At 39.1% G+C, this 16005-nt stretch overlaps 1 protein-coding gene across 2 annotated transcripts in view; it reads left to right on the forward strand.

The window, feature by feature from the left end:
• The first annotated feature begins 1583 nt into the window (after positions 1-1583).
• Positions 1584-16005, forward strand: part of FAM174A (family with sequence similarity 174 member A) — a 29954-nt gene continuing 15532 nt past the window's right edge. The window contains exon 1 of one of the 2 annotated variants that reach the window (XM_053911089.1): positions 1584-2236. In XM_053911089.1, the coding sequence (XP_053767064.1) occupies positions 1800-2236 (437 nt within the window). In that variant the 5' untranslated portion in view covers positions 1584-1799. The remainder of the gene's footprint in view (positions 2237-16005) is intronic. The other variant, XM_053911082.1, reaches the window with a different exon arrangement.

Raw genomic sequence — 16005 nt, forward strand, 5'->3', positions numbered from 1 at the left:
TTTCTGATTCTGGTTCAGGGGGCTGACAGTCACACTTGGAGAAACTTAGAACATGGTATACTCTAATCATTTGAAACCAGTAGTTTGACTCTGCTATTTCAGAATTACTTAGCACTTTGCATATTCCAGTTACTGGCAAGGGTTGCTGTAGATGAGAAGCCAACAGGAAAGGATGATGTCAAGATTTTAGCCCTGAGAACCCTAGAGAAGAATAATGCTAGTAACCAAGAAAAGGAACACAATAGTAAAATGTGATATGGTAAGGAATGAAAGATGATGCAATTTTTTGATGTGTTGTATACTGGACTTTTTTAAAGGGTGGAGAATGGCATAAAATACCAACCCTATGCCACGTATGGCTCTGAATAAGGCTGTGAATAAGGGAGATGAGTAACCTAAAGAGCCACCTTATTATCCACTAGGCTGGAAGCTAAAATTAGGGTGTGTCAACAACGGTCTTCCTCACACTGGAATCCAGCAGTAAGATGCCCAGTACCTGCAATTCTGCCACACAGGACCTATTACATTAATCTGTTACCCCTAAGCAGCTCAAGCCACTATGCTGTCTACCCTACCTACAATAGTCCTTTAAAAATAATTTTACTGCAGATCCCATACTTGTCATTTATAACATGCACTTCAGCATTCAAAATGTGTCCACTTGTTTATTTTGTTATCTCTATTTGAACCTAAGTGCAGCAAAGATCACATCTTATTTGTCTACTCTCCAATAGTCATAATTTAGCACAGTGTTAAGCAAGTAGAAATTCTAAACAATTTGTTAAGTTTTTTTAAAAAAAGAACAAATATTAACTTTGGCTTCTGGTCAGGTTTTGTTGTTTGTTATTACCTGCTCAAGCCAAAAATCCATGTTAGTGATGTCAAAGTTAAACAGGTGAGAAAGACATTATTCAAAATTATCATAATAATAGAAGACAGAACTCAGAGCTCTACTACCCAGAAACAAAGAGCTAGAAGAGACTTAAAACAGTTGAAGCAGGGATCATCATTGGGCACTTGTGTTTACAAATTGAACCTATTAAAAGGAAAAGTTAATTGTTTTCTCTTAGTTGCACAAAAGGCAGTTCTACAACTTGGAACAAGTTGCCTCCCACAGAAACTGGAAATAGAAGTGCCATTGCCTTTGTTGATCGAATTTTGAAAGGATGGCTCCTGGTTTGTAAAACAGACAAAAACTTTTTTAAACATTTACATCTCAAAAGGGCAGATAATGAGTTTACGATTACAAGATTTCTAAAGTTAATGCTCGTTAATGCTCGCAGGAAAGGAACGTCAGGACCTAGAAGACGGGAAGAAACTTGTCTAACATTCCGTAACCTGAGCTGAGAGGAACGTCAAGCCAGTCTTAATCATTGATTGGCTGTGTTTCTGCAGTTTTGCACCAAGGAATTCAAATTGCGAACTCGCGATTTCTCATGGCCTCCTTATGCAAAGAGTTGAACATTTTTGCTTAGGACCTATCCATAGACCTCGACCCCTCTCCTGGCTGGGCACGTGCACAGAAGGCACCACGCCCTGACGTCACTGCATGCGCCTGCACTACATGTTAGCAACCGAAAGCGTCCGTAGTAGCAGTGGCTACAGAGATGTACGAACTTCCGGTTTCTCGGCCGCTGCCGCCCCTGCAACTGCTGTCGTCTCTGCCACCTGCCGCGGCCGGGTCTCTTCCCCGGGAGTTGATCACTTCTTCCTCGTTCTCCATTGCGCCCATGGTCCCTCCTGGAGCCAGGACTGCGGGCCCCGCGGCTCCGGCGTGGTGAGAGGCTGGTCCGGGTACAATGAAGGCCCTGCAGCCCAGCTGCTGCCCCCGCCGCCTTCTGGCCTCCGCCCTCCTGCTGTTGCTAATCCTACCAGGGCTAAGAGGGCCCTTGGCGGTACTGCTGCAGGTGGCAGAGGCCGCTGCGGACTCCGGCCCTCACGACCCTGGACCACGGACTCTGTCCCCCCTGCCGCCTGGCCCTACTGCCGCCCACTCCCCTGGCCGCGCTCGGGCTGAGGCCGCCGCACCGCGGAGCGCTGAGGGTGGCAATGGCAGCAGCCCCGGGGCGGCGCCTGCCTCGGATGACCTAGCAGGGAAGGCGGGGGCAGAAGGCTCGGTGGGTGGCGCCGCTGTGAGCCCCAACCCCGGCGAGAAGCCCATGACCCAGCGGGCCCTGACCGTGTTGATGGTGGTGAGCGGCGTGGTGCTGGTGTACTTCGTCGTCAGGACTGTCAGGTGAGGCGAAGCCTCCATGAGCCGCCTGGTGACCTTCTAGCACAGCAGTGTTCTGTGACCTGGCCTTGCCCTCTCTCCTCTCCCACTCTCAGAGGTGCCTGCCTGAGAGAGAGATGTGAAGATGTCTTAAAGGCCTGTAGTGCCTTTGGGAGAATTTAAACCCCCAAGTAGTTGCTCCCTTTCATTTATAAGTTATAAATTAGTAGCCCCCACCAAATCACTTTTCTTTGCCTCAAAGGGCACACTTTCCTTGAAGAAGTAGTAATCTTGTGTTCAATCCCAATAGCTTGTAATGCTTCTCTTTCTACTCTACATACTTTGTCATTTTGCCTATTAGAATGAAAACTTCTGAAGGCAGGATTCCTATTTAGTAACATTTTTAAGTCCTAGAGTTCTTTGTACAATATCACCACTTAATTGGAAATTAATACTTAAGTGGATTAATAGTACGTATTGCAGAAGAACTTTAAGGTTATTTTGTAAATTATAAAAGAAGAAAATTGCTTCCTTAACCGTGGTCTCTTAGCATTGGTCTTTAATCTACCATCTACATAATTAGATTGTACGTTCCTATAGTCCACCAGCTTTGACCTGGAAAAGTGATGATTTTGTATGGTTCAGTCTGTGTCATACTCCTTATTAATCAGAAACATTTAGCATTTACCTTCCATGGCACAAAGTGTTTCAGTGCAAAGTGTTATGAGCTGCATGGTAAGATGGAAACCTGATAACCTCTGCAGCAAAGGAAGAAAATGTCATAAATATGATCCAGTTTTAATATTAGAGCAAATGTTTAGTATCCTAACAAAACTGTAAGAATTGATATATTGACTTTAAATTTACAAAGATTTTAATAAGTGTATGGATCGATTTGATATGTCATGCAAAACCTTTCCAAAATGAATTCACCTATAAATAATTCTGTCATTCAAAAATTTATGACATAAAGGTTTTTATGACAGTATGTCAAAAGATTATGACATAAACATTTTATTTTTTACTTTAGAGAGAGAAAAGAAGGGAGAGAGAGAAACGTCGATTTGTTGTTCGACTTAATTATTTATTCATTGTTTCATCCTCGCGTGCGCACTGACCGAAAGCACAGTTGAAATCCTGGCTTATCTGGACAGTGCTCTGACCAACTGAGCTACCCGGCCTGGACCAAAATGAACAGTTTCTAAAGCCTTACTATAGGATGCTAGATTGTGCAGTTATTTAAATTTCAGATTTGGAACACATATCGGTTAAATGACACCTTTCCCTTTACATATGAGGAAGCTGACCCAGAAGTACAGTTCTTTGTTTTCTTTGTTTGATACTTTTCCAGTTAAGGTGGCTGTGTCCTGACTGATGATAACCTTCTAGTTAAGTAAACCAGATCATTGTGTTGTAAGTACTGGGCTAAACATAAAAGTAGATGATTGCCACTTACTTTTTCTACTACTCTTAGTGCCTTATCAATAGAAAAAGAATTATATAATCCCATTAGTGATCTTTGTTACTGTTATCAGTAACCTCCATTCGATGCATTCCTTTGTTACTGACGTAGATTTGTTTATGGCATCATTCGTGACATTAAAACATTCCAACCATGTAATAGGATTGATTTGGAAAAACCTGTAATAAAGCCTCTTTAATGGGTTATTTGGGGACCCCCCGGAAGAGCTGATATATAAAGCCAAGATGTCATTGTTAGAAGAAGCCAGCCAATAGGAGAGCTAAGGGAGTTTCCTCCTTTGTAAAATGGAGTAGATGGCAGATTTGTGGGAATGTAGCGGTTTATTGTTTTCCAAACTTGATATTTTTTCCTGTAACTACTTACCCTCTATTATTTCATACATTTCTTTAAATGTATTTATTTAAATTAAAGTTTCCTTTAAAAATCTGTTTATTATTTTGTGAATGGGAAACCAACATTCATTGGCTTAAATAACTAATTTAAAAAGTACTCTGTAAGCCACCAGTTCTAGATATGTAATACAGGGAGCCCTGGGGAGGGTGAGGGGGGGCAGGTGGAAGGGGGTTCTCTGAGACCTCTTCAGGAAATCTGCAAAATGAAAACTATTTTCAAAATAGCACCTTCTCCTACAAGTTGATAAGGTAGAAGAAGTTCAATGATAGAGTTTTGAATTCCACATTGCAACTATCTTATAGGAAACTTCCTCTGGTTGAGTTTTGCTGTGGTAGCAAAAAAGAATAAACACCAGCATCTGGAAAGTCTATTAAAATTCTCTTTTCTAAGTTCATATCAGTGTGAACCTAGATTTTCTGCATATCTTCAACCAAACAACGCATTGTAAATGATGGAATACAGAAGCAAATACAAAAATTTAACTTTTCTATTTTTTATCATTTTCCATTTTCTATCTCTTTCTACTTTCTGTCTAGTTCTGTTTAACAGTAAAGGGATTTGAAAAAACCTAAATCAGTGCCATTTTTTTTTACAATTTTGGCTTTCATTTTGATAATATATTTTTCATGAGAAAATATTTTACCATGCAATGGATTTTTTAAATTAAATAATAATTCTTTAAAAATTTTCTTATATTTAATTAACATTAAATATATCTATCTATATCCATATAAATATATCTCTCTCTGTATATGTTCTTTGGGGTCCTAAGTTTTAACAGTGTAAAGGAAACCCAAGACCGAGTGTTTGAGACCGACTGGTATAAACCATTATTTGAGCTACATACTATTGCTCAAGAAAGCCAGTGAATACAGGCTCACTTTCTTTTAAAAAAGGAAGTTCTGAAATGTTTGTGAGGTGATAAAGTCATATTACCCCCAAACTGAGACTTTATTCTTGACATAAAGATTAGAAGAAAATTTAAGCAAAAATTCTTTTTTTTCACTCTATGATTGTTATTTAATTTTTTTCACTCTATGATTGTCATTCAGGTTGACACTTGAACAACATTGGGGGTTAGGGATGCGGATCCCCCTGCAGTGGAAAGTCTGGGCATGACTTCTAACTCCCCTAAAACGTGACTAATAGCCTGCTGTTTACTGGAAGTCTTATTGATAACATAGTCAATGAACACATATTTTGTATGTTATATGTATTATACACAATATTCTTACAATAAAGTAAGCTAGAACAAAGAAAATGTTTATAAAATTATAATGAAGAGAAAATACATTTACAGTATATATTTTTTAAAAATCCACGTGTAAGTAGAACTGCACAGTTCAAACTGTGCTGTTCAAGGATTCATAGTAGTTCCTCTAAAGATACAGAGTAGCCTGCATATTACGTTTTTTGTAAATTATGGGTCTCTGTTAAATTTGGGGGATGTATACCTATGGGGTGGGCAAAAGTAGGTTTACAGTTGTTTATATGGTTTTATATATTGTAAACCTACTGTTGCCTATCCCTGTATATATAAATGTTATTGCCATTGATTTTCTTCTTTTTAAATTACATTTTATTGATTATGCTATTACAGTTGTCCTGATTTTTCCCCCTTTGCCCCCCCTCTACCCAGCACCCCACACTCCCTCAGGCAATCCCCTTACCATTGTTTATGTACATGGGTCATGCATATAACTTCTTTGGCTACTCCATATCTATACTGTACTTTACATCCCCATGGCTATTCTGTAACTACCTATCTGTACTTCTTAATCCCTTCACCTCTTTACCCATTCCCCCACACCCTCCCATCTGGCAACCATCAAAATGTTCTCTGTATCTATGATTCTGTCTCTGTTCTTGTTTGCTTAGTTTGTTTTTTAGATCAAATTATTGATAGATTTGTATATTTTTTGTCATTTTATTGTTCCTAGTTTTGATCTTCTTTTTCTTAAGGTAAGTCGCTTTAACATTTTATATAATAGTCTGGTAATGATGAACTCCTTTAACTGTACCTGTCTGGGAAGCACTTTATCTGCCCTTCCATCCTAAATGATAGCTTTGCTGGATAGAGTTCACTCTTGGATGTAGGTTCTGACCTTTCATGACTTTCAATACTTCTTTCCAGCCCCTTCTTGCCTATAAGGTTTCTTTGAGAGATCAGCTGATAGTCTTATGGGAATTCCCCTGTAGGTCATTAACTTCTTTTCTCTTGCTGCTTTTAAGATTCTCTCTTTAACCTTTGGCATTTTAATTATGATGTGTTTTGGACTGGGCCTCTTTGCATCCATCTTGTTTGGGACTCTCTGTGCTTCCTGGACTTGCGTGTTTTTCCTTCACCAAATTAGGGAAGTTTTCTTTCACTATTTTTTTCAAATTTCTAATTTCTTGCACTTTCTTTTCTCCCTCTGGTACCCATATGATGTGAATGTTGGACCTCTTGAAGCTGTCCCAGAGGCTGCTTATACTATCCTCATTTTTTTGGATTCTTTTTTCTTCTTGTTCTGATTTGTTGTTTTTTGCTTCCTTATGTTCCCTATCATTGATTTGATTCTAAGCTATATCCATTATACTGTTGTTTCCCTGTAAATTGTTCTTTATTTCAGTTAGTGCATCCTTTGTTTCTGACTGGATCTTTTTTATGCTGTTGAGGTCCTCACTAAGTTCCTCGAGCATCCTTATAACCACTGTTTTGAACTCTGCATCTGGTAGATTGCTTATCTCCATTTCATGTATCTTCATTTTCTGGAGTTTTGATCTGTTCTTTCATTCGGGCCATGTTTCTATGTCTCCTGATTTGGGCAGCCTTCCCATGATTTTTTCTAGGTATTAAGTAGAGCTTCTTTGACTCCATGTCTTGGTATCGTGGCCTAATGTAGTCGGTGTCCTGTAGGGTCCAGTGGCACAGCCTCCCCCATCCCCCAAGCTGGGTACTCAAGGTGCACCCTTTGTGTTGGCTGAGTACACCATCCTCTTTTAGTTGAGCCTTGGTTGCTGTTGGCAGATCAATGGGAGGGATTTACCCAGGCCAGTCAGCTACAAGGACTGGCTGTGACCGCTTATCACCAACCTCTCCTCTGGAGGGGCAGGCTGGTGACACTCTGACATAGTCTGTACCTGTCCTCTACATGTGCTGCCCCTGGGGTTTCCCGAGTGGTTCAGGTCAAGGTCAGACCGCTCATGTGTTTTTCCCAGGGCCATGCTACATGTGTTATAAAGCAATCTGAGATGATTGCTACTTGTGCTAGGCTTGGAGATTTCCGGGCGAAGCCAAGCTGTGAATCTAGGCTGGCTGCTGCTAGTGCCAGGCTTGGGGCTCACTGAGGCCAGCTGTTGCTTTTTTTATAGGATTTAGGAAGTTGTGAAGCATGAGCCAAGACCAGCCATTCATGTGGAAATGCAGCGTGGATGGGCCAGTAAATTGAATGGGGCAGAGTCTCTGGGGATCTCTAAGGCAGGTCAAACAGCATTAGGTTGATAGAGTCTCAGATATGGCACCAGCTTGTGGGCTCTGTGGGGGGGAGGGTTTAGAAAAGGGACAGTGGCTTCTGCTTACCTTGATCCCAGACATTTCAGTTTCTCCCTATATTCCATTAGTGGTTTTTAAGCTGCTAGCCCAGTGCTGCACCTCGGAGGGAGCGAGTCTGAGTAGTTGAATTTGTGTGTGAGTTCTTTAAGAGGAACTTTTTGGGTCTCCAGAAGTATTTTCCACTGACTCAATCCCTGCTGGTTTTTGCAGCTAGAAGTTGTGGGGACTCATCTTCCTTGCACTGGAACCCTGGGCTGGAGTCCTGGTGTGGGGCTGGGACTCCTCGATCCTGAGATATCCTTCTTGAATTTTTATCCCCCACATGTGGGTGAGAGACCAGCCCGTTCTACATCTGTGCCCCTCCTACCAGTTTGGACAGATGTGGTTTCTTTAATTCTGTAGTTGTCAGACTTCCATTCAGTTTGATTTCTGATGGTTCCAAGTGATAGTTGTTCTATATTTTAGTTGTAATTTTGATGTGGTTGTATGAAGAGGGGAGCCATGTCTGCCTGTACCTCCATCTTAACCAGAAGTGCCATTGATGTTCTCTCTTTGTTGCTGTAAAGCTTGGAAGGCTACAGTTGTTTCAGTACAACTAGGTTGGATGACTCACTAACATGTATGTTAACTGTCAAATTCTGAACTATGTCCAGGAAAAACTGCACTCTTTAACCAGCATCTATTTTCTTCCTTCAGTATAAGTCCTAAATATAGTGGCTATGTGATATCCAAAGCTTGACTGATGCTAACAATATCTGGATAGTGTTCAGAACTCATATACCTTTTGCTTCTAGATTGTGGGATGAAAACCACTCATTTTGGTGAATGCCCATTTTGGCCCCCCTCTTCCACAGTATGTGTGACAGCACACCAGCATTAGTGATACTTGCCAACGGGGAAGAATACGCCAAAATCATAATTTCTTTAACTGATATGAGGTAATACTGAGAATATGTTACTTGTAAAATTAAAACCCCAAATTCTTTTGTTCTCATCTAATCCAGTTATAATGAATATGTGACTAGAAATGATGTCAACTTTGAATCTGGAAATACTCTAAAGAACAATTAGAAATTGAAAAATATATACAAGTGACAGTAGGAACAGATCAGGCTTCCTAAAATTAATATATAATCTCTATGAGAAACTCATTGTCTGTCTTAATTCCCTGCTAAATCCCCATTCCTGAACATTATGTACATTTTGTAGGTTCTGCATAGGTAGTTAGTTAATGAATGAGTGTTCTTAGTTCTTTATTTTGCTGTATAGTTAGGTGTTAAAGATTTGGAAATTTAAGGGTAATTGCTACTTATTGATAGAACAAAGAAGTATGAAGATCTCATTTAACACTTACATTTCCTTCCTCTTGGAGGACATTTTTCTCACAGCAAAGTCTATAAAGCAAGAAGAGATTACTGCATAGGGCCATTATTATTTTTAATCAAAATCGTAGGTTTTAAGGCCAGCCAAATTGCTGAGTTACCATATGGAGGACAACTGTCCTGGAGGATAGACCAAGCCTGCAGCTTAATTTTCATAATGGAGAAATAAACTTTGATTGCATTAAGCCATTGAGATTGAGATTGTTACCTCAGCATAACCTATATGGACCTGATTAAAATACACAGCCTCTCATTGGTTCCGGTATCCTTTAAATTATATGTGTACCTCAGAGGTTTTGCCATTTCAGCATAAGTCCTTCACAGTTGTCACAGTTGGGTAAGGGAGACTACGGAATGCAGAGGGGCTCTTGGCTGGGTCAGGCCAGAAATGAGTCTGATTGTATAAAGAGCTGGGAAGAAAGAGGGGTGTGTGTCTGTGTGTTACAGGTTGGTGGACACCAGTAATGTCTGCCATGTGAAGTGATAATACCAAAGGTCATATAGCTGGAAATTGGCCAAGCTCCTCCAGAACCCAGAGTTTGAATTCTATTTTTGGCATTCCTTCTGTGTTGCTTAGTGAGTTCTGAAATTATTGATTGATTATATTTTTGTTCTTTTATTGGGATGAATTTGCATTACACAGAATAATAAGACAAATTTTTATTGATACTGAAAATAGTAAGCAACTAAATAATGTTTTAACAGTTCAGTCTGCATTATTCCCCCAAGCTTTCTTATAAAGTATACACATTATTATGGATGCACGGTGACACCCATTGCAAAACTATCCCAACTCTTGAAAAAGTAGCACTGCTATGTAACCTTAACAAAATTTATCTACTCTTTAATTGCCTGTTCTTTTTTCTTCTCACTTTGACTGGCTTACTTAATTTACTATGTATATCTTTTTCTACTTCATAGTTTCTGGCTTCTACTTTTTACTTTCTTATAATGTAGGTCTGCTATGACCCATCCTTCTTCTTACTATGCCTTATAGTGTCTCCAAGAGTCCTTTAGTCTCCATTACCCTTTCAAAATGTCTCCTCTTCCTGTTTGCACCTACCTGCACCTGTTTTCTCCCCTGTGGACTTCCTAAGCAGATAATCTGATTGGCTTATCTCTGTAGGCTAGGCTACTTCATAGATCACAATCCAGTCTAGAGATTTATAGGCTTTGTTTGGAAAAGGTGCCCATTCCAGGATCATATTGGTTCTAGCTGAGAGTAGGGGGTTTGCATAACAGAAGATAATTAACCATCCTTCCCATTCAGAAGAGCTTATAGGACTAGGGACAGTGGACATGACAGGTCACATGATAACATGCCTTGTGCCTTTTTCTAGTGTCAGAGATTTCCATCATTTTTAGGGTTAGGGCCCCAATACGTAAACTGGCTGAAAGCAACTATGCTGATTGGCAACACTTCCACTGAAGCCTGGGACTCTGAGGAGTCCAGTATAAAAACAGTTGTTTTAATAAATTTGGGCTGCTGAAACTCTGAGGAGAGAAACAGATGAAAAGGATATGATACTATAGATGAAGATGGGACCACTGAGCTAAGCTGAAAAAATCAAGTAGAATAAAGCTATGAGAAGTTGGTGGTGGTGTGTGTGTGTGGCACTTTGATTTTTGATTGACAACTGCTGAGAGGAAAAAACAACAACATATGATTGATTTATTCAGGGTGGACAGATTGCTAATAGAACCTGCCTGAGAGATTCTTGAAAAGAATGAATCAGATGGAAATACATATCTGGGTAACAGAAGATTGACAACCTAGCTCAGAGAAGCTAAGATGCTAAGTGCCCTTATCAGTTAGGTTTTCACCTACAAGTAATGGAACTCCAATTAAAAGTGACTTTAATAAAAAATATTTATTGTTTTTGTTATTAACTTATCATGAATATGACAGGCTCAGGCTTGGTTCAGTGATTTTGTGAGATTAACCAGACTTCTGGCTCTTCCCACCCGTGACTCTCCATAGAATGGCTACTTCAGTTTTTAGTATTATGTTCTTACACAATTATTGTCTCAACCAGGAAAGAGGGAAGGGGCCTTGAACACAGGCTTTCTCTTCCTATATTTTCTTTTTTTTGACCAGGGAGAAAAATCTTTTCCAGAAACCCTGCTACTGGAGGCATCCCCTTCTATGCCATTTGTCTGCACTGCTTTATCTATTCAACCCTAGACAATGATCGGCGAAAGGAAAATTACACTTTCAGGATTAGTTTATACCAGTTATTATGATAATTATGTATCTCTTAGGGCTGGGCTCAATTGCTATCTAAACAAAATCATAGTCCTGTTAAGGAGAGAAGAGGGTTTCCTGTTGGATAAATAAAATGTTCGTATTAATGCAAGTAGCTACCAAGTTATTACTTTTTACCACAGAAGGATTAACCAAAAAGTACAGTTCCCCAGAACAATATGCCCAATCTGGTATAATGTAAGGTACTGGGGATCAGAAGACTGTCTTGGTAGCCACTTTTGTGACCTTGATTTAAATTACTTTGATTTAGTAGGAATACAGTATGACTTAATATTTAAGAACCCAGGCTTGGGAGTCAAATTACTTGTATTTGAACCCTAGCTCTACCATAATTTTTTCTAAGCTCTGCCTTTCTATGTTTAAAATGAGGGTAATGGTTCTGAGGGTACAGAATTATTATGAGGATTACATCAGGTAATGCTTGTAAACTCCTTAGCCCAATGTTTGACATATGTGCACATTCAGTAACTATTTTTAGTGATTTTTGTGTGTGTCTAGAATGGAATTGTAATATATTTGGGGGGCTACTATAATATCTTTTCTAATACCTCCCCCATACCATACTATGTATGATATCTGACCTCTGACACTATAATCGGGGAGAGGGCCGATCTAACAAGGTTGTGGGGGGGGAGAAAAGGAGATTATAAGAAAAATTTGCTGGAGGGGCTGGTCAAAGAGTCAGTCAAAGGCCGTCTGGGATGAGTCTTGGTGGGGGGTGATGGTAGGTTGTAAATAGGACTTTCAGGCTGCTTAAGAAATAAACCCGTGCTGAACTGTCAGAAGTGGAGGTCAGAAGAATTATCAAGCCCCGCATCCCAAGGCTTGTGGCCTAAAGAGAGCACTAGGAAGTCCACGCACAGACGGAGAGATCACTAGGGCACTGTGTGCCACATGTGCGTTTCACATAGGGTACTTCAGAGCTAAGCCTGTGACAGGGACTTAGGATTTACTTCCCCTGGAGGTAACCACCAGCGTACCGTCAAGTGGGAGACAGATCTAAGCATAAGAACTGAGAGTATGCGCTGAATTACAAGTAGATGGGCGGGAAAAGGCTATCAGAGAAAGCAAGATGGAAATATTGTGAACATAGATGAGCACACATTTGATCTTTCCTTACTTTTGGGTGTTAGCAGTGAATGTTTTACTGAAGATGACCAGTGGTGGAATACTTTGTTGCAGGAATCTTCTATTTAGCGCTGCACTTGGTCAAGGTTGTGGTAGTGACAGAGCTTGTTGAATGATAGGCCAACGGAGAGGATCTGAGAACAATTACGAAAAGAAACTGAAGAAATTTAAAATAACAGTGGCTTGAAAACTTTACTGTGGGATCAATAGTTCATGAGAGCACCATTGCTTTGCATCAAAGTAGAATAATCATAATGATCCTCACAGATTAAAAAAACAGTCAAATTAACCCACTTTATCCCGTATAGTACGGCAGGTATATTGCTAACATTGGATGTGGCTTCCATGTAGAATGCTGAGAATGTTAAAGAGAACAGCACAGACTCAGTTTGGCTTTTGACAGGATAAACTTTAGTGAGTAGATGAAAGATAACTACATGTTACACTATAGTAAATTTTCATACCCAAAAGATAAAAATGGAACTCCACAGAACAGGGTGCAAGTTGAATATTGGGGGTTCTAATTTGGGTAGTATATGAGAATCACCTGGCTTCTACCGAAAATATCCAAATGCGAATACTAGAGACCTGGACTGAGTGCATCTTTCATGTAATGATTCTAGTACAAAAGACCATTATCCATATTATGATTTAAAAATTGAGCCCTGGCTGGTGTAGCTCAGTGGATTCAGCACAGGCCTGCGAAGCAAAGAATTGCCGGTTTGATTCCCAGTCAGGGTGCATGCCTGGGTTGCAGGTGAGGTCCCCAGTGTGGGGCACATGAGGGGCAACCACACATTGATGTTTCTCTCCCTCTCTTTCTCCTTCCCTTCCCCTCTCTCTAAAAATAAATTAACAAAATCTTTTTAAAAATTTAAAAATAAAAATAAAAATTGACTAGCTCCTCTAAATTTTACTGTGGTGCGTTCCTGGAGATAAATGTTCTTTCAGGCTTCTCTTATCCCAAAAGTGATGGTTTGCATATGAAATTATAGATATCTTTGTTTTACAGAGAAAATGCAAGATATACTGTGAATCCATATATTTCAGTGAAATAATTTAACCTATTTATTAGTCATCTGCTTTATGCCAATGCCTGTGTGTTGTGGGTATAGTAGTGAACAAAAACAGATCTGTTTTCTGCTTCCATGAAACTAATGGTCTAGCAGGAAAGGCAAATAATTACACAAATAAGTATGCAAGACATCTTTGGGAAGTTCTTTAAAGGAGATGTACGTAGGGCTATGGAAGCCAGTAGGTGTTTGTGACGGAGCTAGGTTGATCAGGAAAGGCTGTAGCTGAAAGATGAATAGGCACTAACATAAGGTGGTGGGTGGGGAAGAGTGTGAGGCCAGTGAGAGAAAGCATGGCTATTCTAAGGGAATGAGAGAAGGCACTGGCCGGAGTGATGAACGTGAAGTAGAATGTGAAAGCCATGTGAGGTAGGAAGCCATTGGGGGTTTTAGAGGATGGAGGGGAGGTTAGTGGGTGACCAGAGAGTAGATAGAGGAAGACGGTTTGAAGCTATTTTAATAGTCAAGGCAATTGATAGCAGTGGTGAGCACTGTAAGTGAACTTCAATGAATCTCAGGAAGTATAATCAATAGGACTTTGTGTTTGCAACTTTAGTTTAACTTGACTGACTTTGTGAAGGCTCTACCTTCAAATAAGGTCATATGCTAAAATTTTATCAAGCTTACTTTAGTAATGATTTTTCCTCTGTAGCTTTTACATGTTATTTTAACAGAAATAATTCTTAACAAACTGAGTATAATGAAACATGGAGGAATCTGAATCTCTATATAGGATTGGTATTTGAATAATAACTTGAATATGTAGAAGAGATCTGATCAAGATCATTTACCTGTGCATGCCATGTGATGAGTGAATGTAATTCAGTATAAGGTTAGGATTTCAACATGTGAATTTCAGGGAACACAATTCAACCCATACTCTTATCTCAATTCAACCCAATATACTCTTATCTCTTATTAGTGTTTACTTATTGAAAAACATGAAATGAAAACTGATGGACTGGGTTTGGGTGATAAGAGATGAAGATGAGAGAAATAATTTTTACTGTATGTTATATATACAGTTGTGATGGATTTCTTGATGAAAGTCATAGACAACTAATATTGTGGCTTACTAATTTTTGTTTCCTTAAGTCACAACAGCAAAAAAAATTAGTTCCAAAACCATCATTGGTTACTAATTCACTGCTTTGCAAAAAGCAGTCGAGAAAAATTTCATTTCGGTAGTTGCACCTTTATTTATTAAGATTTACTCTGCTCTATCATTATGTCTCATCACACAGGGGGAGTATATGTGTATAAAATATACAATAAAATATACCTCAGTCTAGTTTTGAAAAATGCTATAGAAGAAATTAAGGAATAATATTACTGACGTTATTTCATAGTTAATGATACCCTACAGGCATTCAGTGTAAAGGGGAAAAAAAGACTAAAGTCTGATGGGTATGGCCAGTGACCTTGGTTGGTTTTCTTACTTTCATAGAGGAGAAAATGAAATGGAGTTTTATTCTGTTGTGTTTGTTTTGTGTGGCATTATACATTTTTACATAAAATTTTATCAAGCTTACTTTAGTAGTTTAGTTTTATTTTCCTACTGTAGTTTTCCCATATTATTGAAATAATTCTTACCAGCCTGAGTGTAATGGAATAATGAGGAATCTGCATCTATATAGGATATCTATTTGAATAATATCTTGAATAACTAGAAGAGGTCTGATCAAAATCATTTACCTGTGCATGCCACGTGATGAGTGAATATAATTCAATATAATAAACCATGTAGCTAATTTCTTTCGCCCATTTAGGCTCCATAGTTCCCTCTCTATTCATGTAGAAATAAAGTCCCTGTTTTTTTGTTAACCAAGAGCCAACAAAATTTGTGTTCATACTGTGATATGCATTTGCTATGTTAAGTAGAAAAGTGTGCATGTCTATAAATTACATGTATATAATTCTCAACACATCTAGACAAGTTTTGGGTATCACGAGCTTAATGGAAACAATTATTTGTAGGACAAGAACCAAGCTGTTAAAATTGCATTAATTTAAAGCCTCCTTTACTTTTTTGATTAAAATAATGACAAAATTAGCTAGCAAAACAGAAACAGTCTCAGAGATACAGAGAACAAAGTGAAGGTTGCCAGATGGGAAGGATGTCCGGGAGCCGGGTGGAAATGGTGAAGGGATTCGGAAGTACAAATAGGCAGTTACAAAATAGTCGCAGGGATGTAAATGCAGCATAGGGAATACAGTCAGTGATATTGTAAGGACTATGTGTGGTGCCGGGTGGGTGCTAGACTTATTGGGGGGTCATTTCATAGCATACGGTTGACCATTATGCTGCACACCTGAAACTGATATAAATAATAGTGAATGTCCACTGTAATTGAAACATAAAAAATATTAGAAAAGTTTATGGCAGAAGTCTATTTAAGGTTTCCACTTCTCTGCCTAATTTTGGTGTTCCTATTCTTTTCTTGTACACTTGCTGTAAAAAGCATAGTAGAAGTATAACTCTCTGAATATTCATTTAAAAATAAAAATAAACTTCTTAAAATAATGTATTCTG

The sequence above is a fragment of the Desmodus rotundus genome, chromosome 1 (genome assembly GCF_022682495.2).
Source record: "Desmodus rotundus isolate HL8 chromosome 1, HLdesRot8A.1, whole genome shotgun sequence".
Lineage (NCBI taxonomy): Eukaryota > Metazoa > Chordata > Mammalia > Chiroptera > Phyllostomidae > Desmodus > Desmodus rotundus.